General features: G+C 52.9%; 4 protein-coding genes across 7 annotated transcripts in view; 1 reads left to right on the top strand and 3 right to left on the bottom strand.

The window, feature by feature from the left end:
• The window catches only part of PNKD (PNKD metallo-beta-lactamase domain containing), a 69,155-nt gene extending 66,345 nt beyond the window's left edge, over window positions 1–2,810 (bottom strand). The window contains exons 1-3 of one of the 2 annotated variants that reach the window (XM_020868908.2): window positions 2,704–2,810; window positions 1,772–1,940; window positions 293–659 (exon numbers count right to left, since the gene is read on the bottom strand). In XM_020868908.2, the coding sequence (XP_020724567.1) occupies window positions 467–659; window positions 1,772–1,940; window positions 2,704–2,770 (429 nt within the window). In that variant the 5' untranslated portion in view covers window positions 2,771–2,810 and the 3' untranslated portion in view covers window positions 293–466. Of the gene's footprint in view, window positions 1–292; window positions 660–1,771; window positions 1,941–2,703 lie in introns of those variants that run through there. The other variant, XM_070458631.1, reaches the window with a different exon arrangement.
• Window positions 2,811–3,141: 331 nt separating this feature from the next.
• On the top strand, window positions 3,142–8,083 carry AAMP (angio associated migratory cell protein). 2 transcript variants are annotated; one of them, XM_020868904.2, is made up of 11 exons: window positions 3,142–3,343; window positions 3,815–3,967; window positions 4,633–4,752; window positions 5,266–5,405; window positions 5,663–5,807; window positions 6,087–6,170; window positions 6,270–6,385; window positions 6,541–6,644; window positions 6,783–6,873; window positions 7,029–7,183; window positions 7,593–8,083. In XM_020868904.2, the coding sequence occupies exons 1-11, from the start codon at window positions 3,223–3,225 to the stop codon at window positions 7,666–7,668; spliced, it is 1,305 nt and encodes a 434-aa protein (XP_020724563.1). In that variant the 5' UTR covers window positions 3,142–3,222; the 3' UTR covers window positions 7,669–8,083. The 2 variants fall into 2 exon arrangements, with proteins under 2 accessions (XP_020724563.1, XP_020724562.1); XM_020868903.2 differs by having other exon boundaries at window positions 3,812–3,967.
• A 362-nt stretch (window positions 8,084–8,445) lies between these two features.
• Window positions 8,446–11,915, bottom strand: GPBAR1 (G protein-coupled bile acid receptor 1). Of its 2 annotated transcripts, none has more exons than XM_020868899.2 (2): window positions 11,504–11,915; window positions 8,446–9,629 (listed from the first exon to the last, which is right to left on the bottom strand). In XM_020868899.2, exon 2 carries the CDS (start codon window positions 9,582–9,584, stop codon window positions 8,595–8,597), a length of 990 nt encoding a protein of 329 aa, XP_020724558.2. In that variant the 5' UTR covers window positions 9,585–9,629; window positions 11,504–11,915; the 3' UTR covers window positions 8,446–8,594. The 2 variants fall into 2 exon arrangements, with proteins under 2 accessions (XP_020724558.2, XP_020724561.2); XM_020868902.2 differs by lacking the exon at window positions 11,504–11,915 and adding an exon at window positions 10,965–11,471.
• Window positions 11,916–17,603: 5,688 nt separating this feature from the next.
• Window positions 17,604–24,558, bottom strand: part of ARPC2 (actin related protein 2/3 complex subunit 2) — a 27,713-nt gene continuing 20,758 nt past the window's right edge. Inside the window, exons 7-10 of the mRNA XM_070458630.1 lie at window positions 22,671–22,797; window positions 21,065–21,165; window positions 20,659–20,759; window positions 17,604–18,061 (exon numbers count right to left, since the gene is read on the bottom strand). Coding sequence (XP_070314731.1) covers window positions 18,037–18,061; window positions 20,659–20,759; window positions 21,065–21,165; window positions 22,671–22,797 — 354 coding nt within the window. The 3' untranslated portion in view covers window positions 17,604–18,036. The remainder of the gene's footprint in view (window positions 18,062–20,658; window positions 20,760–21,064; window positions 21,166–22,670; window positions 22,798–24,558) is intronic.

The raw sequence follows: 24,558 nt of genomic DNA, 5'->3' as shown, positions 1-24,558 counted from the left end.
TTGAGTCATTTGGACTCAGCCAGGAAGATTAAGTGTTTTTTTAAAACTCCACACCCTGAACACCCTTTGATTCTCTTTATTATTTGTTTAGGCTGAGTGGAACCCCTCCCTCCTGGCCAGCAGCTCAGGGCTCACTCCCCAGGGCCTGAGCCTAGGCTTGTACTTAAGTCTCTGTGGTTTCACCAACTATTCAGCCTAGAACACTGAGGCTTCTGTGAGAGGGAGTACAGAGGAGTAACCAACCCCACCCAGTACCCCTCCCATCCCAGGGGACTCACAAACCCGGTCCTGGTTCCTTTCCACTCAGTAACTTTATTCGCCTTTGGCTGGTTTTTCAGGAGGAATGGGGTTGGCAGGAGCCTGGGCTTCATGCGCCCTCTGGTGGGCCTCAGAGGCAAGGACCAGAAAGGACTGGAGAGTCTGGAGGCCACAGTCAGTAGAGTTTAGGGGAGGGTTTCAGTGCTCCTCATGACTGCACCCCCGACCCAGCTTCAGGAGATGGTGCATGACGGGAGGAGGCCCTGAACCTCTGGCTCTCATACTCGCCCGTGTTGGATGCCCGCATGTTCTGCCGAGCCTTCATCTGCTTCAAACGGTCCTTGTCCACTTCCCGCTTGGTGAGGATGAAGAGGAGGATACCACAGGGGAAGCCGATGGCCCTAGGGGTGGGGAGATGTGCATGGCATTTGGGGAGGGGCCTAGCCTCAGCCAGAGGAGCTGGGCAGAACCTCATTCCAGCTTCAACTGCACCAACACTGCAATACTACTTGCATCTATTCAGCCTCAGTGTTGGCTGCTGGAAGGCCCCGTGTGAATCGGATCCTGCCACTGCCCTGCTCAAAACCCCGCTACAGTTCTCTGTCACTTCCTGGCCAAGTTCAAACTCCTTGGCGGCATAAAAGGCCTGTGGTTGGGTCTCTGCCCACCTTGTCATTCCTTTTCCCTTTAGTTTGACACTCCTCAGCATGAGCCCTGCCAGCCTGCCATAACAACTGTGCAGGGTTCTCCAGACAGCCCATTCTCTACCTCTCCAAGTCTTGGCAAAAGTTCCCTCTGCCTAAACCACCCCACACCCCATCCCTGACTCTCCTTAACCTGAGCAACTGCTATGTGGGAGGCACTTCAGTGTGGGGAAAGGGCGTGGAGTTATAAGACCTGGTGAAAATCCAGCTCTGAGCCTCAGTTCCCCCCTCTGTAAAACAGGGATGTCCTATTTATCTCAGAAAGACTAAAACAATACACAGTAAAGTACTGGCACACCTTGGGTGCTGCAAAAAAAAATATTAATTTCTCCCTGCTTTTAATATTGCTCAAGCCTGGCATGCTCCATCCATGGGGTCGCAAAGAGTTGGACACGACTGAGCGACTGAACAACAGCAATGTATTAAGATCAGAATCAAATCCAAATAACAATTCACTGAACATCTTATAGGTGCTACTACTGTATAACTAACATAATCTTGCATGATCTCAATTAAAACCTCAATTGGGTCCTGCCCCAAGCTCCCAAAAGAGAGGATGAGGCCATAGACCCAAATCTGAATCAGATTAGCTCAGCTCAGTGCACAGAAAACCCACTCTCTCTCCAGTTTCAGACGTTGCCACCTCCCTCCCCTGCTCCAGTCCTCTGAGATTCCAGTCCTCACACCCAGCCATTCTGTCCCGGCAACCCTGGATTCAGTTCATCACCTGAAACTTGGAGAAGTTTCTGGGTCCCACCCGCCCCTGGTGCCACTCCCCATTGGTGGGCAAAGAGTTAGTTAAAACTTACCAGGCTAGTCCCACAGCTTTCATGGGGTTCTTGCCCCTCTTTCTGGGGATGTATTCCAGTTCAGGGGAGAGGGGCTCAGGCTCCTCCTTGCACTCTGGGGAGCTGTGGCTTTGCAGTGCCCGGCTCCTGTTCTGCGAAGCCTTGTTAGCAGCGGCTCCTGACAGAATCCCTGTGAATGGAGACAAGGAAGGTCAGTTAAGAGAAGAGGAGAAGAAAGCCTAGGGAGGAGTGACTGAGATCTGAGGAAGGGGAGTGACTGCAATTTGGAGTAACAGGTGCCTGGAAGAGTCCAGAGAGAAATGGGAAAATCGCCATCGAGGTGGCACCTTTGAAAGCCGCTTCCACGTCACTGCGGGCTCATCACCCTGGTGCCGGGAGAGCGAGCTTCGCTATTCTTCATCTCCTCGGACCTCAGGATGTGAGGGGACTGCAGTGGGGCTCGCGTGAGACATATGAAAGAAAATCCGAGAAATGGCTTGCAAACTGCAGAACGTTAGCACTGGAAGGGGAGCTTAAAGGTAGTCTACTCCATCCCCTCATTTTATAGAAGAGGAAACTGAAGCCCCAGGAGACGAACTGCTTCGCCCAAGGTCGAACTGCTAATTATCCGGGGCTAGAACCCAAGCCTCCAAAAGCCCAGGGCTCTTTTCCTCTGCACTGCGGTGAGTGTGAAACACCTGGAGCGCGGGAGTCTAAAAGGCTTCCTCGAGGCTCCCTTTCCGTGAAAGACCCCAGAGGTGTCGTGTAACCGGAAGGCTGAGGGATGGACTGGGTGACTTTTAAAGAGCATCTTTTAGCCCCCAGACTCTTTAAAATCCTGCAGAGGGATGCGGGCAGCAATCGACAGCCCTGAACTCCTGCTACAGCTTAGCGGGATATGAAAAAAAGGGCATCTCCTGCAGTCTTGCCCTCCCCGGGGTCCCTCTCCTTACCCCGGAGGACGCGGGCATTTCTCGCCCCCCGGCCCTTCAGCGCCGTAGCAGCTACCACCGCCGCCATGTTCAGATCCCACCCCCCCCTTCACCGCAGTCCCCGCTGGGAATTGTAGTTTGCGTAAGGGGCCTCCCCCGCTGTATCCGTCCAGCCTACAAATCAGAAACTACATCTCCCAGAAGCCCAAGCAGCGGACCCAGGAGAACTACTCTTCCCAGGAGAGCCCCGGAAGCGCGCACGCTCGCTTGTTTCCCTCCTGTTGGGGGCGGAGTCAGGTCGGGCGGAGTTTGGGTTCTCCTCGCCACGCCTCGGCCTCGTCTCCCTCTTCTGTCCTGTGATTGGTGAATCAGCCGGTCCACCCCCTTCGCTATTGGTCAAGAGCCCGTCGCTCTCCCTGCCGGGGGAGTGGCCTACGCCTACTTCCTCCCGGGAGGAGGGGCCCGAGTTCCGCGTCGTCGCGCAGAGCTGACTCTGGGAGGCGTTTGGGCCCAGAGAAGTGGGTCCGCCGCTTGCGCCGCATGGAGTCCGAATCGGAGAGCGGGGCCGCTGCTGACACCCCCCCGTTGGAGACTCTAAGCTTCCATGGTGATGAAGAGATTATCGAGGTGGTAGAACTGGATCCTGGTCCGCCGGACCCGGGTAAGAGCTGCGGATCCTCAGGCCATGGGACAAGAGGCTCTTACCCCTGGCCTTTGACCCCGGCTTCTCCCCCCTCTGCTCCCCACCCTACCCCACCCACCTGTCATTCCTACCTACCTCCTTCGCCCTTCCCCTCTCCCCTAACCCCACACTTAGTTCTCAGGCCTGGCCCGGGGTGGGGGTTCCCCTGACGCCTCCCCTGGCCCTTCCCCTCACACACCCCCTTCCCATCATTCCCTCGGTCCTCCCTTCCCACACGGTCTCTGGCCAACCCCAGGTCCTCAGAGCTCTCCAGTCCTCCGTTCCGCACGCCCCCTCCTCCCTGTCGCCTCTCACCCCCCACTTCACCTCTCCTGTCTGACCTCACCTTGCCCTCTCGCCACATGACCACCCCAGCCTCGGGCCTCCCCACACTTGCCATCCCTCTTACCGCCTGCCGCACACCGTCTGTTAACCCTCTCCCAAAAGCAGACGATCTGGTCCAGGAGATGGAAGATGTGGACTTTGAGGAAGAGGAAGAAGAAGAGGGCAATGAGGAGGGCTGGGTTCTGGAACCCCAGGAAGGGGTGGTCGGCAGCATGGAGGGCCCCGACGACAGCGAGGTCACTTTTGCATTGCATTCTGGTAGGTCCCTGGGGAGATCTGTCCTAAGTTCAGTCCAGGTGGACATTTGAGCATCATCCACTGTGTAGCAGTGGGAAAATGTTGCTTTTGTGGTGGAGGAGCTGTTGGCTCCTGGAGTCGGTTGAGACACACTTGGGTTCAAATCCTGTCTCTGCTACTTGGTTGTTTATGATCTTTATTGACATCTCTGGGCTTTAGTTTCCTTTTAAAAAGTTGTCATTGATAAAAGTTTCTTTACTCTGAATTAGCGGTAATAGTACCTTTTGGTTCACCTTTTGGATAATCCTTTTAAATATTAACTCTTGATAAGGAACCAGTAACACAGGCTTTCCTCACTCAGCCCCCAACCTGGTGACACCCCACTCTGAGAACTGTAAGCCCTGCACACGTTCTCTCCTCTTGTCCACCACATAAGTGTGGGATGAAGGGAAGAACACAGGAGAGCGATGTGTCCTGGGGAGGGACTTAGAGTTTGGCAAGCTTGGGGAGGGACTTCTCCAACAACTGAGTGTTTGAAACTTAGAAGGTCTTGGACGCACCCTTCTTTTCCAGGAGGAAAGACATGTTGCTTTAGGTGGAAGGGGGTGGGCTCCCCAAAGGTCCTGAAGGACAGGACTCTAGGTGGGAGCCCCACCTCCTTACTCTTGGAATGTCTCTTGGGACAGCATCAGTGTTCTGTGTGAGCCTGGACCCCAAGACCAACACCTTGGCAGTGACAGGAGGCGAAGACGACAAAGCCTTCGTGTGGAGGCTCAGCGATGGGGAACTGCTCTTTGAGTGTGCAGGTGAGGAGGCTCGGTGAAGTCTTGCCTCTTTGCAGGTCTTAGGGGGCTGGCCTGCAGTGGTTGTGCATCCAATAGCCATTTATTGACCCCTGTTTTGCCAGCTCTATGCTTGGCCCAAGAGCCCCAAAGAATATCCTAGTCTGTTGTGGGCGTGGGGGAGGGAGACACTGATTAGCTGAGGGAGTCAGGGAAAGACCTGGAGGAGGCGACACTAGTGACGGAGAATAGGGGTGGGAAGAAGGCTGTGGATGTTTCAGGCAGAGGTGTGCTGTGGACAGAACGGGGAAGACATAGGTCTGGGCTACACGTGGTCAGCTGGGGGCCCAGGAGTGTCTCGCCTGGGGAGAGCTGGGGGTGTTGGCTCCTGCAGCAGCTGTGAGTTTGGTTACCTGTTCTGTGGGGACTCATCCTTTTTTCCCAGCAGGTACTTTCTGGGGGCCGGATGCCTGGGTCCTGTATCCCCAGCACCAGGTGCTCTGACATTTCTCTCCTCTCTCTGCCCACTCTCTGCAGGCCATAAGGACTCTGTGACCTGTGCTGGCTTCAGCCACGACTCCACCCTAGTGGCCACAGGGGATATGAGTGGTCTCTTAAAAGTGTGGCAGGTGGACACAAAGGAGGAGGTCTGGTCTTTTGAAGCAGGAGATCTAGAGGTGAGATCGTCACAGTGGGATTCAACTCCGAGGGCCGGGCAGAGTGGGGAGAGCTCAGGGGCCACGCCTCCTTGAGCAGATCAAGCCAGCTCTGAGCCAGTGCTCTCCCGGAGGACAGCAGGAGTGTCTGGGCTCATCCCCTGGGATGTCTCCACTGACTGACTCAGAAGCAGGGAGAGCTTGGTGGGGCTCCGGGGGCAGACTCCTAGGTGAGATGGGGTGAGGAGAACCCCTGTTGAGCCTTTGTCTCTGCCCAGTGGATGGAATGGCACCCTCGGGCACCTGTCCTCCTGGCGGGCACGGCTGATGGCAACACCTGGATGTGGAAGGTTCCGACTGGTGACTGCAAGACCTTCCAAGGCCCCAACTGCCCGGCCACCTGCGGCCGAGTCCTCCCTGATGGTGAGAGCGGCATCCCTGAGTGTGGACAGGTGGGGTCTGGGTTCCACACCTGCCTGGCACCCTCCTGGGCCGTGGTCAGCAAACTCCGAGGTCTGCTGTTGGGAGCACTGATCTCCCAGGACCAGAGCAAACAGCTCTCCCTTTCTCACCCGGAATTGGGTCTCCCCTGGGGCCCTGTCTGTTCCCTCGCTTCCTTGCCTGCCTCCCTCTTCTCTTGCCCGATGCGCTGATGTGTCTGTGCTGGTTGTCTTCTCTTCACCTGCATCTCTGATCCTTTAGGGAAGCGCGCTGTGGTCGGCTATGAAGATGGCACCATCAGGATTTGGGACCTGAAGCAGGGAAACTCTATCCACGTACTAAAAGGTATCAGAGGTGGGGGAGGTGTTAACCTAGGCCTTTGTGGGGAAAGGGCCGAGACCTGGGTCAGGATGAAGCCTGACTTTCCCCGCTGCTTCATCCTAGGGACCGAGGGTCACCAGGGCCCTCTGACCTGTGTCGCTGCCAACCAGGATGGCAGCCTGATCCTCACTGGCTCTGTGGACTGCCAGGCCAAGCTGGTCAGTGCCACCACCGGCAAGGTGAGTGGGGCCTGGAAGCCTGGCTGTGGGGCTCTCTGCGTCTCCTCCGTTTCTTCTCTTTTTCTTCACTCAGCCTCCTCGCCCCAGTGCCTTTCTTCTCTTACTGGAGAACCACGTTTCCAGGCCCTCTTCTGATCCTCTCCTCTGGCTCGTAGGTGGTGGGCGTTTTCAGACCTGAGACTGTGGCCTCTCAGCCAAGCCTGGGAGAAGGGGAGGAGAGTGAGTCCAACTCCGTGGAGTCCTTGGGCTTCTGCAGTGTGTGAGTGTGAGCGTGGCCTCAGCCTGGACACAGGAGCAGGGGGCTTGGGGGAGGAGGCTGGGCTAGGGGACCAGGAAGGACAGAGGGCACCGAGTGCAGGTCCCTCCACGAGCCATCGTGATGCTTTCTTCTGCCCAGGATGCCCCTGGCAGCTGTTGGCTACCTGGATGGGACCTTGGCCATCTATGACCTGTCCACACAGACCCTCAGGCACCAGTGTCAGCACCAGGTACAGGCTGTGGGGAAGCCCAGGTTCTCTGGGAGCATCTGCCCTAGACCTGGCTCCTGTCCAGTCCTCCCTATGGTCCATTATCCCTCCCTCCCTCCTTGAGAGTTGGAAGCAGATGCCCCTGACTCACCCCACTTCTGTGTACCCTTCTGCAGTCGGGCATCGTGCAGCTGCTGTGGGAGGCAGGCACCGCCGTGGTTTACACTTGCAGCCTGGACGGCATCGTGCGCCTCTGGGATGCTCGGACCGGCCGCCTGCTTACTGACTACCGGGGCCACACAGCTGAGATCCTGGACTTTGCCCTCAGCAAGTAAGTGACTTGGGCAAGGGCTGGGGTCTCTGCATATTTGGAAGGTGAGAGTAGCATTGGGGGCCCTTAAAATGTGGGAGGGTTGCTAAAGGAAGCTAGGACCCAAGGCCTGGGCCTGCCTAGGCAGCCGTGCTGGGGCCTGCGGGAGTCATCCTCTGTTGGTGGTGTGGCCTCTCATCTCACTCTTGGGCTCAGGGGCTGAGACTGCCTCCCCCATGCGGGCAGCTCTCCTCTGATTCCCAGGCTGATGGCTGGCTTCAGGAGTGTTCACTGGATGTGGGCTGGTCAGCCCAGCTCCAGGCACTAGTGGTCTAGAGTTGGGGATACACTGGAAGAGCCCCCCCAAAGTGCCCCTGGGTGGTGGGCTTGGGGTGGGCCTGTCCTTTCCAACCATGCTTTCTGTCCACAGAGATGCTTCCTTGGTGGTGACCACGTCGGGAGACCACAAAGCAAAAGTATTTTGTGTCCAGAGACCTGACCGCTAACAGCTGCATCATCTGCTTTGTGTCTGGTGTGGAGGGGGCGCAGGGAGACCCCCCACAGCAGAGGCGGTCGGGTAGGAGGGAAGAGGAGGGGAGGGGCCTCGGACTACTTTCCAACCCCTTCAAACTGACTTGCTCCCTCTCTGTCTCTTCCTTCTCTTAAGAAACCCACCCCTCAGGCCCCTCCTTCCCCCCCTCCCCTCCCCCTCGCCCAGACCTGGCAGATACTTCAGAGGGAGGTTCAGACCTCTTTCTCTTTCACTTCCTTTGCTGGTGTGAGCCATGGGGGTGTGTGTTTGTATGTGGGGAGTAGGTCTTTGAAGTTCCCGTTCTTTCCCTTCCCAAGTCTCTGGGGGTGGAAAGGAGGAAGAGATGTTAGTTAACAGATTTTAAAAATGTAAATAAAATATACTTCCCAGAGACGTGTCTGTGTGGATTTTGTGGCTGGACGTGAGGAGGAACTAGTGAGGGCCGTGTCAGGGTGTTGCTACCCTCCCCCTCTGCTGGATTTCAGGGTTCCTCAACTCACCGCCCTCACCTACAACTGCCTGCCTATCAGGAATCTCCCTGGATATATATCCTCTAGGTTCTTTCCCCAGCTGTTCACCTGTCCCTCCCTGGCTAAGACATGGAATCTCCCTGGATCCTCTAGGTTCTTTCCCCAGCTGTTCACCTGTCCCTCCCTGGCTAAGACATGGAATCTCCCTGGATCCTCTAGGTTCTTTCCCCAACTGTTCACCTGTCCCTCCCTGGCTAAGACATGGAATGAGATAACCATCACCTGGGCCAGGGGAGCTTTATTCAGTCAGAGTGGGGTCATACAGGGACACTCTCTGATCCATGATCCAGAGCCGTGGGGACATGTGGAGACGGGCTTGGCAGCCAAGATGGATGGATGCTTCTGGTGGGAATGAGCAGAGGCCCTCCCTCTAGTTCAAGTCGAGGTCCACGCTGCTTTGGCTGCTGGTATGGTAGGCGGTGCTGGGGCCAGGACTGCCCTGGGGTCTGCCCCGCAGCATCTGGAGCCACCTCTGGGCAGCCGCCCTCCAGGGGGCCGTGTAGCGCTGATCACCCAGCCCCATGGCCACGGGCACAGCCGCCGCACTGGCGCTGCCCAGTGAGATGAGGGACAGCAGAGTTCCAGGCCCCAGCGGTGGGCGCTGCTCAAAGGCCAGGACAGAGAGCAGTAGGGTGGCCACGTAGGGCCCCCAGCACAGCCCAAAGAGCAACGTGGCCCCGGCCTGCGCCCTGGCCTGCCGCCAGGTGAGGGCCCGGGCTAGGGCCGAGGGCGCCCCGCGGCACACGGCCCGCTCCAGCCGGCGTATGTCCTGCAGCTGGCGGTGTGCGGTGACCAGCACGCGGACCGAGAGGAGGGCGGCCGCGCCCACGGCTGGCAGCAGGAGCCCATAGATTTCGAGGTAGAGGTAGGGGGCTGGGAAGACGGCCTTGGAGCTGCAGTTGCCACCAGGGGCCCAGTGGTTCCAGCCCAGGGCAGGCAGGCTGGCAAAGAGCAGGGGGGCAGCCCAGGTGAGGAGCAGGGCCAGCCTCATGCTCCCGCGGGGCCGCAGGGGCCGCAGCACGGCCATGTAGCGCTCCCCGTGCACCAGCAGGAGGTTGGCGAGCAGGGAGAGGAAGCAGAAGTTGGGAGCCAAGTAGAGGAAGAGGCAGGACCAGTAGCCCCGGCGGCTCTGGCTCCACAGGGCGGGCAGCGCAGGCAGCGCCAGCCCGGTGAGCAGCCCTGCCAGCAGCAGGCTTAGGAAGAAGCAGCCAGCGGGCGGGCTGCGCAGGCGGCGGTCCCCGGCGATGCCCAGGGCCAGGAGCAGGTTGGCAGCGACGATGAGACTTGCCAGGGCCAGGGAGAGCCCCAGGGCCCCTGCAGGAACGGGGCTGGGCACCTCCTTGGTGCTGTTGGGTGTCATCTTGGGCCTGAGGACGGGGGAGACCTGGAGCAGCAGCAGGCGTGCCTGGTCGGAAGATGGGGTGGCTGGAGTTAGGATGGGGCTGCGGATCACTGTCCTCTCTCGGCAAGTTGCTGTTGTTTCATCGCTAAGTCATATCCGATTCTTTGTGACCCCAGGGACTGTAGGTCACCAGGCTGCTCTGTCCATGGGATTTCCCAGGCCAGAATACTGGAGTGGGTAGCTCTAGTCCCTTCTCCATTGAACTATTGAGCTATTCCCCACCCAGGGACTGAACCCAAGTCTCCTGCATTGGCAGGCAGATTTCTTTACATCTGAACCATCAGGGAAGCTATCCAGAGGTTGTAGACCAATGGACTGTGGACCATATCCTGTTTGCTGATACACATTTTTCCTCCAATGAATTGCCAATTAAAATTTACATAAAAATTAATATTTTTGGTTAAAAAAAAAATGAGGGCTTATGTAGTAGCAACCAGCTAGAGTTGAGCGGTCACTGCCTTCAGAAAGCTCCCTATAGTCCCCACCCAGCCCTTTCACCCATTTCTGTTACCTGCCTGATCCTCTCTGGGCAGCTGTGTTTATGCCTCGGGTTAGACTCACCCATCCCCACAGCATTTGGACCACCCCTGCCTCCACCAGGTGAGGCCTCTAAATCAGCTAAAGGGATAGGATGGAATCTGGCTGGTGTGTAGTGGTCCTCTGGCCAGCCAACAGCTGACAGTCTCCTTTGGGTCATGGGTGGGCCCTGGACCAGGGGCTAGGGCTGGGGTGCGGGGGGCGGGGTGGATATAAATGGAGAGTGGTCCCTGTCTTCAGATGCTTGCAGGCTGGTTGGCACCAGTGTCTTAAAAGGTGGTAGGTTACAGGGATTGGGGGTGGGGGTGGGGGTGGGGGTGGGGTGGGGCAGAAGTCAGTCTGAGGCAGGGCTCACTGAGTTAGCAGCACCAAGGGGTTGCCCTATCCCCAGCACCTCCCTTCCATCCGCCTTGTGGCTGGTTACACTTCAGTGAGCAGCCTCCGGGTAGGACTTCCAGCCCATAAACTTGACGTCCGCACCAGGCTAGCAGCTAGCAACGGGGCCTTTCCTGGGAACTGGAGGAGGGGAAGAGTTGCTGAGGGACGGGGAGGGTTGGCAGTGAGTGTGGAGGGCAAGGGGGGCTGGTGTGAGCCCAGAGATGGAGGGGGAGCTGCTGGGCAGGGCCTGGCCTCTCTGTGGCTCTGACCTGTCCCAGGCCTCCCATGCCCTGGCCCTACTGCCACATCAAGGGGATGAGGGAGGGGGTGTCCTGCCTGGGCCCTGTGGGAAACTCCTGCTTCTGTCAACAGGGGAGCAGCTGCTGTTGCTAGGATCAAAGTCAATAAGGGAAGGATTCCTACCTGCCCCCTCCCTGGAGTGAGAGGGTCGAAGGGCCTCAAGGCCACCCTGAGCACAGGAGATGCTGCCCCTTCTATTCCCAGCTCCCCCAGGTCCCCAGGCCATTGCACCCCTTTACCCTCAGCCTGGTTCCTCTTCCTCAGTGTCCCCCAGTGCCCTCTGCTGGGAACATCCTTCCCTTCCAGCGGCCCTCTGGTTTCTGTTCCCCTTCATCCCCGCACTATTAACTTGTTCAAACTCCGGGAGATCTCAGGGTCCTGAAACTTCAAACCTGGACTCTGGAATCACAGGCTGGAGCTCCCAGCTCTTCTCTGGGAGTGAGTCTCCCACCCCACCTCCACCAGAGCAGCAAGAAAGGCAGGCAGGGTCAGCCCTGCGTGGGGGGGGTGGGGGGGGGGGCAGTACATCTCAGCAGTCCCAACCTGGAGGCTCTGGTGGTTTGGGCTGGGTGCAATGGCCTCTTCAGGCCCTGAGGCTGAAGTCTCCAGGTGTGGTCCAGGGGCCGGGTGGGGGCTAGGGTTAGGGTTAGGTAGCTACTCACATGACTGTAGGTGACAGGTGTGGCTTGCCCAGGCTGGGCTCCCCTCCGAGTGTCAGGGAGCTGTCCCGGCCAGCGCTGCAGGGCTTCTGGCGATGTCTGGTGTCCTGACCATTGAGGTCATGGTACCTCCACTGTGTGGAGACAGCAGGGCCCCCAGCTCTCTGCTGCCCTGGCTCTGCCCTTGCCTGGGATGGAGCTGAGGCTGGTGGGACCCAGCCTGGCCCCGCCTCTGGGGGTGGGGCCTGACACACCCTGAGCTGCTGTGCTGGGAAGGCTTCCTCCCTTCTCCGCTCCCCCCGCCACCCCCTCCATGTCCTCCTCCTGTACCAGTGGCCCTGTCTCCAGCCACTGGACATAGCTTGCCACCAAGGAGGCAGCTTGGAGCTCTCTGGCCTGCTACTGCTTAGCTAATCTGAGGAATGCATTCCAGTTAACCAACAAAGATTTAGTCCATCCTCCCCACCTCCCAGCTGATATATTTACATTTTATAAATATATCAGTGGCCAGTCAGCTGATAGCGCATCCAGCTCTGTAATTCTGCCAGTCTGCTGAGTACAGTCTGATGGTGGTGGTGGTGGGGGCCTTTGGAATCTGAGAATCTTCGCTATCTTCCCTTCCTATCACCTGATGGGAACTTTCAGCTTATAAAAGCCAGCCTTGCCTTCTAGAATCTGGGGTCATTCCACACTTTTCTCATTTGCTTTGTGAGTCACGTTTTGGGCTCAGAGGCATGAATGGCCCTGGGGGTGTGACTCTGGGCAAGCCATCTCTCTGGGCCTCTATTTTCTCACCTGTAAAATGGGAACAAGGCAAGGCATCAGTCAGTGTTGCCAGGAGTCTTATGGGATAATATGTGTAACTGCACAAACCCCACTGCTGGACACCTAACGGGGGAGGGGTCTCAAGTGACATCCTTCTTCTCTCCTCCATGAAGACTGAGAAACAGCCAAAGCTTGAATCAGAAGGCCTGGGTTTAAATCTCAAGAATCCTAGTTGGATCCTATTTTTCTGGCTGTGTAAACTTGAGCAAATTATTAAATTCTCTTACCTCAGTTTCCTCATCCTTAAAATGGGGGCTCATACCATTTTCATCTAATGTAAGACTAAATGAGAAAATGTGGGGAGACTTCCCTGGAGGTCCAGGGGTTGACTCCACCCTTCAACTACAGGGGCACAGGTTCAATCTCTAGTTGGAGTATATCCCACATGCCACGTGGTGTGGTCAAAAAAAAGTGTAGTAAGGACTTGGGTCAGTGGTTGGCACAGAAGCAGTCAACGAAAGGAACTTCTGGCCTTCTCTGCACGTCCCCTCTGAGAATTCCATTGAAATAAGTGGATGAAGAGCTTGTGAATAGCAAGATAGTAATGACACTTTCACTTCACAAGGAAACACAGGAAACTGAGTGAGAGGAAGGGCAAGTTCAAGGCTAGGAAGCACTGATTTCCATCTTGTGTCAAGTGTAACTTTGGGGAGAGGGAGAGAAGAAGCAGTTACATTTTCTTGAGACCTGAAATGGGAGAAAACAGGCTAAAACTTCAGCAAGAAAGCTGGAGGTTAGACATTAGGAAAAGCTTTCTCGTTCAGGAGCACATGAAGATGGAACAAGGGGTCCTCTGCTCTCTCCCAAGAAGATCTGGGCCTGAAGGGTTGGAGGCCTGAGAGGTCTGGCTCCGCCAACTCTGCACGGCAGTCAGGGGTCCTGGAGAGAAGGGCCTCTGGACGAAAAGTGGGAGAAGCATCCAGTCTCAGGCCTGTCCTCAAGGGAGCTGGTGGCTAGGAGGACGCAGCGTTCCAGGGGATGGCTCCCAGCCCCACGCCCTCTGGTTGGGCAGAAGTCAAGAGGCTCTGGGAGAGTTCAGACTGAGGTCTGGACAGAAGTGGAGTGGGGCCCCTCAGATCCTGAACTGCCGAGAATAAACAGACCTCCCTCTGTTCCCAGCCCTGGCCTCCTCCCGGCAGCCTCCAGGATGTCTGTTTCTTCTCCGCTGCTCTGTCTAAACAGTGTGTGGGATGACGTGTAAAGAACAACTCTGGGAGCAGGAGTCGGGCAGCCTGGGTTCTGTCCTCCGCTCAGCTGTTTGTTCCTGACTTGATCGTCTGGTTCCTCTGTTCCATCAATCCCTGGGGCTGACTCATCCGCAGTCTTCTCTCCTTTGCTCACAGGAGGGCTCTGATGCAGGAAGTCTTCAGATGCTCCAACCAGCTGACTCTTCAGGCCCTAGAGTCCTCACCCCAGTCCCTCTTCTCTCCTTAGGTCCTGTTATCACGATGCCTGATGTGGACAGGGGCAGGAAATGCACCTGGGTTGCCTTAGTCACTCTGTTCTCCTGAGCATTTAACTTTTCTGTTGACCCTGGGTGTCTGGGACTGGGTGGTGAGGGTCGGGAGGTACTGACTGGATGAACAGAGGCAAAGTGGTGATGAGTGGCTATCGAACAGTTCAACCTTCCCCAAATGCAACAGCAGACGAGCCCCTGGGAGTCTCTGGAGGGTTGTGGGCACAATACTGTGACCAAGATTGAGGAAGCCCTAAGTCAGCTATATGAGCAGAGGAAACTGGTCCTTCCTGTTAGGGATAAATGACAGATCTCTCACAGAAATTTAACAGTGCTTTTAGCAATCCCCAGAAGGTGGCAGCATTGCTTGAACTCAGAATAGCCCCAAGAATGGACCCAGGCTTGGGTCTTGGGCCTCTGTGGCTGCTGGGCTGAGGCTGAGGGTCCATCAGGCCTACTTTGAATGAGACTGAAGGAACTGAAATGGTAACAGCGGAGAAGCAGCTCTGGATATGTGGGCTGACACAGAAGCTGGTGTTACTTCCTCTTCCTGGCTTCAATTTCCCGCCCTTTGGTTCCACACTTCTACTTCCTGTTACTGTCTTGTCTTCCCTCCAAGCTCCTGATTTTTAGCTTCTCCAGGTCCCACTTTCTCCAGACTTGAAGATACCCACCAACACCTTCCTCACCTCAAACTGCAGTATGAGGGCAACCAGCAAAAAATAGCACCATTTTTGGGGAGGATCTGAAAAACCCAAAGCAGAATAACCTTGGTTTATGCTGCCTTCTTATCCCCTTGGGAGTGTAAGAATGTAACTAAGATTTATTAGAAAGCATTATCAACTATAATCATAGGCATTATCAGTCAGTTCAGTTCAGTCACTCAGTTGTGTCTATTTGTGACCCCATGGACCACAGCACGCCAGGCCTCCCCGTCCATTACCAACTCCTGGAGTTTACTCAAACTCATTTCCATTGAGTCAGTGATGCCATCCAACCATCTCATCCTCTGTCGTCCCCTTCTCCCACCTTCAATCTTTCCCAGCATCAAGGTCTTTTCCAATGAATCAGTTCTTCAAATCAGGTGGCCAAAATATTGGAGTTTCAGCTTCAGCATCAGTCCTTTCAATGAATAATCAGGACTGATTTCCTTTAGCATGAACTGGTTGGATCTCCTTGCAGTCCAAGGGACTCTCAAGGGTCTTCTCCAATACCACAGTTCAAAAGCATCAATTCTTCAGTGCTCAGCTTTCTTTATAGTCCAACTCTCACATCCATACATGACTACTAAAAAAACCATAGCTTTGACTAGACGGACCTTTGTTGGCAAAATGATTTCTCTGCTTTTTAACATGCTGTCTACGTAGGTCGTAACTTTTCTTCCAAGGAGCAAGGGTCTTAATTTCACACTGCAGTCACCATCTTCAATGATTTTGGAGCCCTAAAACATAAAAGTCTGCCACCGTCTCCCCATCTATTTGCCATGAAGTGATGGGACCAGATGCCACTATCTTAGCTTTCTGAATGTTGAGCTTTAAGCCAACTTTTTCACTCATTATAAATGCTTACTATGTGATAGGCACTTATCTGTTGTCTACTCCTTTTAAGAGCCCCTTGAGATAGGTGGAGTCATGTCCAACCAAAGATGAGGCCACTGGTGCTCAGATTAAGAAATCTACTCAGTCACATAGCTACTAAGTGGAACCTGGATTCAAACCCAGGTCTCTCTAAGAACACTTTTGCAGCTCTCAAGTTTACATCCCAGCTTATCTACACCTCCCAGGTATGGATCTTTGGGCAAAGGAGCAAATTAGCACCAATTGAGATTAGATCCCATTTTCCCAGCCCACATCCTCAGCGTGCTGAAGTCCTCCTACAATGGGCTTTGGCTGAAGTTACAGTGGGCCTTCGTCCATAACGGTGAAGGAGGACCCTTGAGAAAGAGTTAAGTGTGCCCTGGAAACAGATGTAGACAAAGGAGTGTCTGGAGGGGGTTTCCCTCAGTATGAGTTTTTATGCTGATGAAGTCTTGGAATTAAGACAATTCCTTATGGTTTACTGCTGTAAAAAATACTTAATGCCTCTCTTTTTCTCCTAACTCCCTATCTTCTAAGCAATTTTGGTTTTGCCATTTATAGCACTTTCCAGAAATCCGATCCCTATTATTGGCAAAATATAGTTGAGTTCCAACTTACTAAGGAGGTATGTTCTAAACTCAGAGGGATGGCAAACACACTTTCTAGCAAAATTACCTTCACAAACCCCTTACACAGGGGTACAGAACACATCTATGTCACTGTCTCCCAATAGATCTAACTTAGCCCAGTTTTCCATCTACCAGAGGTAGGTGATGAGGGACCACATCCCAGGATAACACAGGGCAGACTAGGCAGTGAGCTCTCTCCACTGCAGGTCCCGGTTGGCACCACCAAGGGGATAGCACTCTCCAGGGCAATTGTTTGTTGACAGCATGGGAGCATAACTGATCCTGAGCTTTCCAGAATCTTGTTTATAAAGAGTAAAGTGGGGGGGGGTACTCTTTTGCCCCCTTCTGATGCCTATGTCAGAAGCTTTCTCTATCTCCTTTATACTTTAATAAAACTTTATTACACAAAAGCTCTGAGCGATCCAGCCTCGTCTCTGGCCCCGGATTGAATTTGTCTCCTCCGGAGGCCAAGAATCCCGCGTCTAAGCGTTCAGCAACAACCTTTCATCTTGGGGGCTCGTCCGGGATCCTTCAGGACAAGGTGGGCCTGATAATCTATGTGAGCCTACTTCTGCTGACTCCAGAAATCCTGAGTCTGCCATTTGATCCTCAAGACAATGCCTTCCTGTCCTGGGCTCACTCCTATGCTGCATTCCACAATCGGTCTAACTGCTGGGTCTGCGGAGCACTCCCCACTTCATCAGTGGAAGGCTTCCCGTGGTGGACATCTCCACTTCAAGGAAAAGACTTTCTCCAAGTCTGCGAATACCTTCAACAACAATCACATGTGATGCCTCTTCTTGGTCTGGTGACATCTAACAACCCTAGAATGGACTGGTGTAATACTCTGTACCTTAACTATGGACATAATGTGACTTTTAATTTTGATTATTAAAAAAAAGAGTAAAGTGAAGTTTTGATGACTAAACGACCTGTCCCTTCAAATCTGACCATGACCCACAATAAAGACATTTTCATGACCTAGTCAGTATGTCCACAACTAAGACATATTTCAGAATTAGTACTTACCCATAATAGGAGTGATGTACTCAGCATGACACAACAGCACCTACTATTCCATTTTAAAACGTTGAAGATGAAGTCACACACGTGAAAAAAAACACACAGGAAACAACACACACACACACACACACACAAATGAGTTGCATGTAAAACTGGGGAAATATGAGTAAGATTGTGATCGTGTCAACATTAGCTTCCTCCTGGCAATTATATTGTATTACAGGATTTTAGCACTGTTTCTTACAACTGCAGTGAATCTACAAATACCTCATAACTGCTGAGGAAATGTCAGATTTCACAATTCATTGACAGTCTCAAACCAGTCTGAAACACAATGAACTGGATAGAGACAAATTAAAAAGCTTTACAGTGCATGTTCAAGTTTACTTAGAAATGCCAACTAAGAGCTTATCAGTGAGCCTTTCTCCCCTCTACAGGGAGGGTGGGGGTGAGGGGGCTCTTGAACCTAAGCTTCTCCAGTGCAGGTTTGCAGGTTCAAGGGCAGTACTGATGCATCCTTCATCCCTCCTTTTTTTTTTTTTTTTTGGGGGGGGGGGGGGGGGGGGGGACTCCCAGACCAGAAATCAAGTGAATTTTCATGTAAGATAGAAAGATTTTCTTTATTAATGACCCCAACCGTATTTCTTTAGATACAGGAGTTTTGAACTCAAATACTTAGAGAAAACAAGTTAAGATTGCATTATCCTGCAACTCATTACCAGTAACATATTGCAAAGCAAAACAGCTTGGAAAAGAGGGGGAGGGAAAGGGGAGTGAGGGAGGGAAGATAAAGAAAAGGAATTAAGTTGATCAAGTGGAATTCTTTTTTTTTAATTCTTGGGAACCATGAAGTCCTTGCAAGCACAGCTCGTTTTTGCAGATTATTTTCCAAACGTGTACAAAATGGAACCAAAACGGAGAATCCCTTAAGAACCTGAAGAGGTGCAACATTAAAAGCTACGATTATCCAGTAGCAAGTGTTCCAGCCTTCAGTTGCCAGCCGCTTCCTCTTCCTGTTCCCAAGAGTTAGCGGGATGAAAACGTCTTCCCCCTTCAAAAGCAGAGAATAAATGTGAAGGTTAGTTTCTGCTTACCTTCCTATCCACCCCACGCTCTGCACTAGAGATAGGGTCAATGTTTCTTAAGCAGAGGTATGTGGGAACTCCAGGCAAGGGTTAAGGTCCAGCTTTCACAGAAACAACCTATCAGCTCTTTCTTCCTATTGAATACTTCAGGGTACCAAGTAATAAGCCCATGAGGACAGTAAATATACCAAGTTAGACAGGAGAATCACCTGCCCACAATTTCGGGATGGCCTAGATCTACCTGCATTTTAGACTGGTCTCAACCCTCTTCTGAGCAAAGAATTTGGGGTCCTCCTAACACAGCTTATACCTTTTTCAGGCTAGCAGACAGCAGTTCCTTAAATCTTTCCCCATGGGGCCAGGATGTCAGAAGAAGCAACCCTCCAAACTTTCCAAGTTTAAAGGTGCTTTGTGTTGTCATACGGTGACTACACTCAGTCACAAAACACTTGCTTCACTTAAGGCTCCTGAGCTGGGGTGTCTTGTCGTACCCAGCATTCTAAGAATGGCCAACTCTGGGAATGGTTCCCAAAGATGGAGGGTACCTATCTGGCACAGAAGCCTGGAAGCTAGAGCGGAGGACTATGGGAACTAAGATTTTCCTGTCTGGAATGTCTTACCCTACCACAGATGAAGCTAAAATATTTTGTTATCCATTCCCCAACAGAAAGCTCAATTCTGACAGAGCTCTGTGGGGTGCTGATGGCTGGCTTCTGATCACAGCAGGGTTGCCACCCTCCTTTATGCTGCTCCAGGTTCTGAGAACCCAGAGCAGAAGAGGGGTCCTGGCTTCTCCTGCCTAGCCTTGGGAACTCAATCTGGTTTTCAGGGTTGTTTAGCTCCTGCTTCTCCTTTCTGGGGCTCACCTCTGCCAAAGAGAGGTCACAGGATGGAAAAAGGCAAAGCTGCTCTCCTTAAGTTCCAGGAAGGAAGTGTACGGATGACTGGTTCATTTCAAGGACTCATCTTTTCTCAGTCCCCCATCAGGACAGGGAGTTGTTCCTGCCCTTCCACTGCACCTGCTTTGCAGTGACCCCACACTCCAAGGCTGCTGGGCTGTGTGATGGAGCCAGGGGAGAAGCCCTGTGGGGAGACACTGGGTAGTTGGCTGCCTGGTGGGCGTTTCTACTGAACGGACAGGCAGGTACAGGGCTGAAGGTGACAGCAGAAGTTTGTGACTATTTATGATGCCCAGCCCCCATTTGGTGGGCCACAGGCTGGCAGGTCAGGATGCCTTCTACTGTACTGGCTGCCGGCTCACCTCCTGGCCTCTACTGAACGGGGCCCTGAAAGTGGCACAAAATTGGCTGCTCACACTCAAAGTCACCAACGTGGTGTGCGTGAAAGAAGCAAGCACGCAAGCAAAGGGAGACCTGTCCACCCTATGATGGAGGTTAAGAGTCTGCAGGGCAGCGAGAGACGTGCTCCCAGGACATGCCCACCCTGCCTCCCCACCTTTCACATTCTGCCCATTTTAGGCAGTGCCACAAAGCTGCAGAGTAAAAGGAATGATGCTGCCATTGTCTTGCCATGGCACGTGGGCACTTCTCTCTAAGCAGAGGATCCAGCTGTGGACTGAACACTCTGCGGGCTCTGGGCAGTGCGAGGAGTTAATTCTAGAGAAAGGTCCTTGGTATCAATTTCCTAGTGAGACAGGCAGCCTCTAAAGTCTAGAAGGCAGGGGCGACTTACTCTGCTCTCTATAAATGTCTGATGCTTCTGAGATTAAAAGCACTCTGCTCAGGCGCCCAAGACTCAGACCCTCTCTCACCTTGTTAAATGGCAGCAAAAACTAGCTTGGTAGAAGAGGCCAAGGGAAGGAGCCTGAAGGCCTAGGCACGACATACCTATAGAAGGTTATCCCAAGAGTGTGGGGTCCTGGAAATGGCTGTGAGGGTTGTGGGGGGTTTAGTTCACCTCAGGACATTTAATTCAATGGGAACAAGTGATAGGAGACGAGTACCTATTTCTCTGCCTGGAGAACAGGATGGTGGAAACCTTACCAGAGGGGGTCCCAAGAGTCGGCACCTGGCACAGACCCAAACCCCCAGGCCCATGACCATGCTGCTCTACTGTGGACAGTGTCCTGCATCCTTTAGGGCGCTCCTCATCATCTCCACCTCAGATAAAGTTGACCTCCTCTTCAGGCAAAATTCCTGCCAAGACTTGGACCAGGAAAGAGAATGCTTTGGAATAGTTCCAGGCCTATTTATGCAACTATATGTCCTCAAGCAGATTATTCCACTTCTACAAGAAGACATCAAGACAGTTAAGACAGGCCTCTCAACTCAGGCCCAAAGAGAACATAGTTCATCTTGGTAAAAAGGTCTGTGCTTCTTCCTAGCAGCCACTCTCCTCGATCACAGAGATGTTGAAACAAGGAGGCCCATTCAGACGTGAAAACCTGTTTGTCTCCCATCTTTAGTCTGCCAGGCAGCTATAGGCGCCCCACTGCCTGTCTCACCTGCAGCCACTGCCCAGACACCTGGGTCACCGACACCCATGACCTCCTTGGTAAACTTAGGAGAGGAAGGCAGTCCTGCTGCAGGATGGTGCTACTCACGTGATTGTTTTCATTTCCTTTTTCTCGGCATCTGGGCGTGCACGGTTCAGCACCTTGAGGAAGTCCGATGTTTTTGCCCGCATACGTGTGTGAATATAGGCCTGGAGGCAAACACAATGGGTACTGAAGCAGAGTCATGTTCCAGAAAGGCTTTGCTCTAAGTAGTGGAAATTATCAGAAAGGTTTGGGAACATCCACCCTGGGGTTGACGTAGGGGTGTGCAAGGAAGCATATACTCACCTTTCTGCTATGGAGTGAGAGAGATGGAGAAAGGCCATGATTCAAAGCCTACAGAACCATCTCTGTAGAGTTCCTAGCAACAGCCTGGACCAGAGAGGACTTTATGCCATGAGCTCTGGTGCAAAGAATGGCCCGGAGCACAGGTGCTGTGGCTGCTCCCACTCACCTTAGAGCACTTGATGTGGTAGTGCAGGTAGTCCCGGAACGTGTGGATCAGGTTGATGGTGTTGTCTCGAGCACTGGCGTTGGTGTGGCGAGGGAACAGCACTGGGTGGGGGCACAGACAAGGTGTCAAGGTCGAGTAACACCAATGCCAAAGGGTGCAAAGACCAGCAGCCTACCGTCGTCTCCCATCTAGCCCTGCTTCGGGACTGTCCACTTGTTTCATTAGGGTTTTCTGCCAGTGAGTGCAAATGGAAGAGACCATGGCCGAAAACCAGGGCTCCCCAGGGGAAGGGCTTGGTCCTGGCATTCATTCCGGGTCTGGATTCTCCGGCTGTGCACTGTGAAATCTACTAGCTCCTGCCTCTCAGAAGTCTCTCTAGCAGATGACACAACTGGCTACCTGGGTGGACTCTGGAGCAGTGGGGATTAGAGAACAAAGCCTGCCTGCTGCAGGCCCTTGTTGCCAAGGCAGAGTAAGCGTTCAGAGAAACTAGATCCCTGGAGGACCATGCAGTCTGTGGTGAACACCAAACCGGAAAGGACAAGAACCTGAGCACTCCTGATGGGGAATGGCAGGAGGAGTTGCTTTGGATGGGGGCTGAAAAAGCGCCTGCCACTGCACGACCCCATGAAGTCCTGTGCAGTCAGTCACTCAGCTTCACACCTGGGCAGACCTGCATGCCTCTCCCTCTGGCTTCTGGGAATCCCCTCTATCTTCTGCATCTATCCTACTCAGTGGAATTTGCATCAGCAAAGTCCTTGAGTATCAAGTTTTGTTGAAACGAAAAGAAATGCCTCCTAAGAAAGGGTGGGACCACCGTGTGTCAACTTGCCCTCAAGAGAAAAGAGCGCCAGGCCAGGAGATAACTATACTGCAGAGGTCCTGAGATGCTAATGACTATAAGTTCACCATCAGTTTATGTAGCACAAAGAAAGACACTGCTAATTAAACTGTAACAGGCTGTCCCAACCTGAGAGAGAGTAACGTGCTAAAAAAAAAAATAAATGTAGATTAGATTTAAGGAAACCTGGTTAATCAACCCGCTCATCGCCGAAGTGCTGGTGAAACTTCAGCACGCAGGTGACTTAGAGAACTTCACAAAAGGGGACATTTTAGTGCCGTCAGGGTCAGTGTGCGCATGAGCTGTGATTCTAAACTGTCAGCTGTTAACGATGAACCAGCTCACTAGGCTGCAGCAAGCTGTGAGAGGGGTGGATGTGAATCTCTCCAGAGGGAAAGTGGGTAAGCGAATCGTGGCTGGAGCTCTGGTCTGATGAGCAAAAAAAACCTAACAGGCGCCAAGGGACAGAGAACCCCGTCCAGCCACTTAGCAGTGTTTATGTGGCCCTAACCTCTCCTACTTCACACCAGAAGCTACCCTTTTCCCCCCTGAGGATTTAGATAAAACAGGGAAAAAAGGAAAATGATTACTGTATAAAAATAAAAACAGTGCATGACTTGTATTAGTGCTCCATGCCATGCCTCCTACAGTCATGGCACTGGCAACAGGAACACTCTGGCACACCTGCTTTCACCACTCAGCCCTATTTCAACTGCAGTAGGAACCCACCAAGGTGTGCAAATGTGGCAACCCTGCCCGGCTCACCGAAGGTAATGTAGCCGATGTTGTCACCCACGGCGGCATCGGTATCTTTCAGCTCTAGGGGAGGTTCCCTGTGGCTGAAGAGGACCTGTGGGGCTGTGTGGCTGGCTCTGCGTCCTTCTTTGAACTCCTGCCAGGATGAAGCAAAAAGCAGCCAGAAGAGAATCTGGTGTGAGATGAACAGCAAGAACAGCAACCTATGCTCTGGGGTTTGCCCTGTGATGTGACCTCTGAGCCCTCTGTCTGGCAGAGGCTAAAAATGAATGACACCTAACGTGAAACACTGGTTTTCCCTGGTAGCTCAGCTGGTAAAGAATCCACCTGCGATGCAGGAGACCCCAGTTCGATTCCAGGCTTGGGAAGCTCCCCTGGAGAAGGCAGAGGCTCCCCACTCCAGCCCACCATGGGCTTCCCTGGTGGCTCGGATGGTAAAGAATCCGCCTGCAATGTGGGAGACCTGGGTTCGATCCCTGGGTTGGGAAGATTCCCCTCGAGGAGGGCATGGCAACCCACTCTAGTATTCTTGCCTGGAGAATCCCCATGGACAGAGGAGCCTGGCGGGCTACAGTCCATGGGGTCGCGGAGTCAGACATGACTGAGCGATTCAGCACAGCACAGCGTGAAATATTACAAGTGTTGGCTGCCATCAGTGCACTTCAGATTCAAAGAGGAGAGATCACAAAGTCCTTAACAAGTCTGATCTTCAAAGAGCGAAGAAAAGCACTGTTAATCCTCTTCTCTTTCTTTTGTTTTGGAAAAATATGCATGATAAAATTACTTGAGGCTAAATAGACAACAAATTGCAAAGCACTCGGAGAACCAGATTATGCTCAGGATAAGGATGACAGTTTATTAGTTTCTTTTGATTTAATATGAAAGGAGGTTATATTTTTCAGGAAATTTGATTAAGATGTCAAGTGGAGCTCAAGTAAGAGCTCACCCTTGACAAAATGTATCCACCCTTATCAAACTACAGAAAAATGCCTAAGGATGTCAAAACCAAGCCATTCTTCCCCGTCCTAACTTCCACATCTCAAGCGTTCCCAATCCATACATTCCTGTATAAACAGGTAAGTGACATGAGGCATCCCGGTCTCAACCCAGATCTGTAATAACAGGACTGGACTTTCCAGCAACGCCAGTAAAACCTATGGTTTAAACTCTCTGGAGGACAGAAAGATGGAATCAAAAGTTTTCCAAGGTCCCTGAATTTGCTGAGTGTACTGAGAGCAAGTCATATAGCCCTTCAGTCTACAAGTTCCTTCTACTGCTGCCCAGATATAACGTTCTCTCCAACAGCTTGGGCACAGCTGGCTGCTCTCCTGTGGGGAGAGCAGCTTTTCTACAAACCTCTACTGTGATATTTCACTATTCATTAATGCATCTGGCTTCCCTACCAGGTTTTAAGCTCCTCAAGTCAAGGATTCTTTTATTCATCTCTGTACCTAGTCCTCTGCCCTTCAAAGAGGCTGTCTAGCACAAGGATGAGAAAGAAAGCACCACTCCCCTAGCTGACAGAGTCAGCACACTGTGAAGGAAGGCGCAGGGACTACACTTCCACCCGCAGCAGGAGGACACACACTGATGGGCAAGCCCTCAGCAGCGGATATGTGAAGGAAGGATACTACCTGAGGAGGTCTAATGCCCAGTCGGGGAGCTCGTCTGTCACCCCCTGCCTTCTGAACTCCTTGTGTAGCTTCCAAAGGTTGGTGGGAAATAACATCACTGGGTTAGGTGAGCTCCCCTCTGAACTTTGATCCCCAAAGGAAAAATATCTGAAGAGGGAGGGAAGGATCCAAGATAATTCAAAATGGAAATCCTTAAAGCAAAGCTGCTGAAATTGCCCTTCTCTAGAAAATACCGTTCATTCTGCAACTGGGTTGGGAGGTTC

The sequence above is a fragment of the Odocoileus virginianus genome, chromosome 30 (genome assembly GCF_023699985.2).
Source record: "Odocoileus virginianus isolate 20LAN1187 ecotype Illinois chromosome 30, Ovbor_1.2, whole genome shotgun sequence".
NCBI classification, from domain to species: domain Eukaryota; kingdom Metazoa; phylum Chordata; class Mammalia; order Artiodactyla; family Cervidae; genus Odocoileus; species Odocoileus virginianus.
This window is presented reverse-complemented; position numbering and strand designations above follow the sequence as displayed.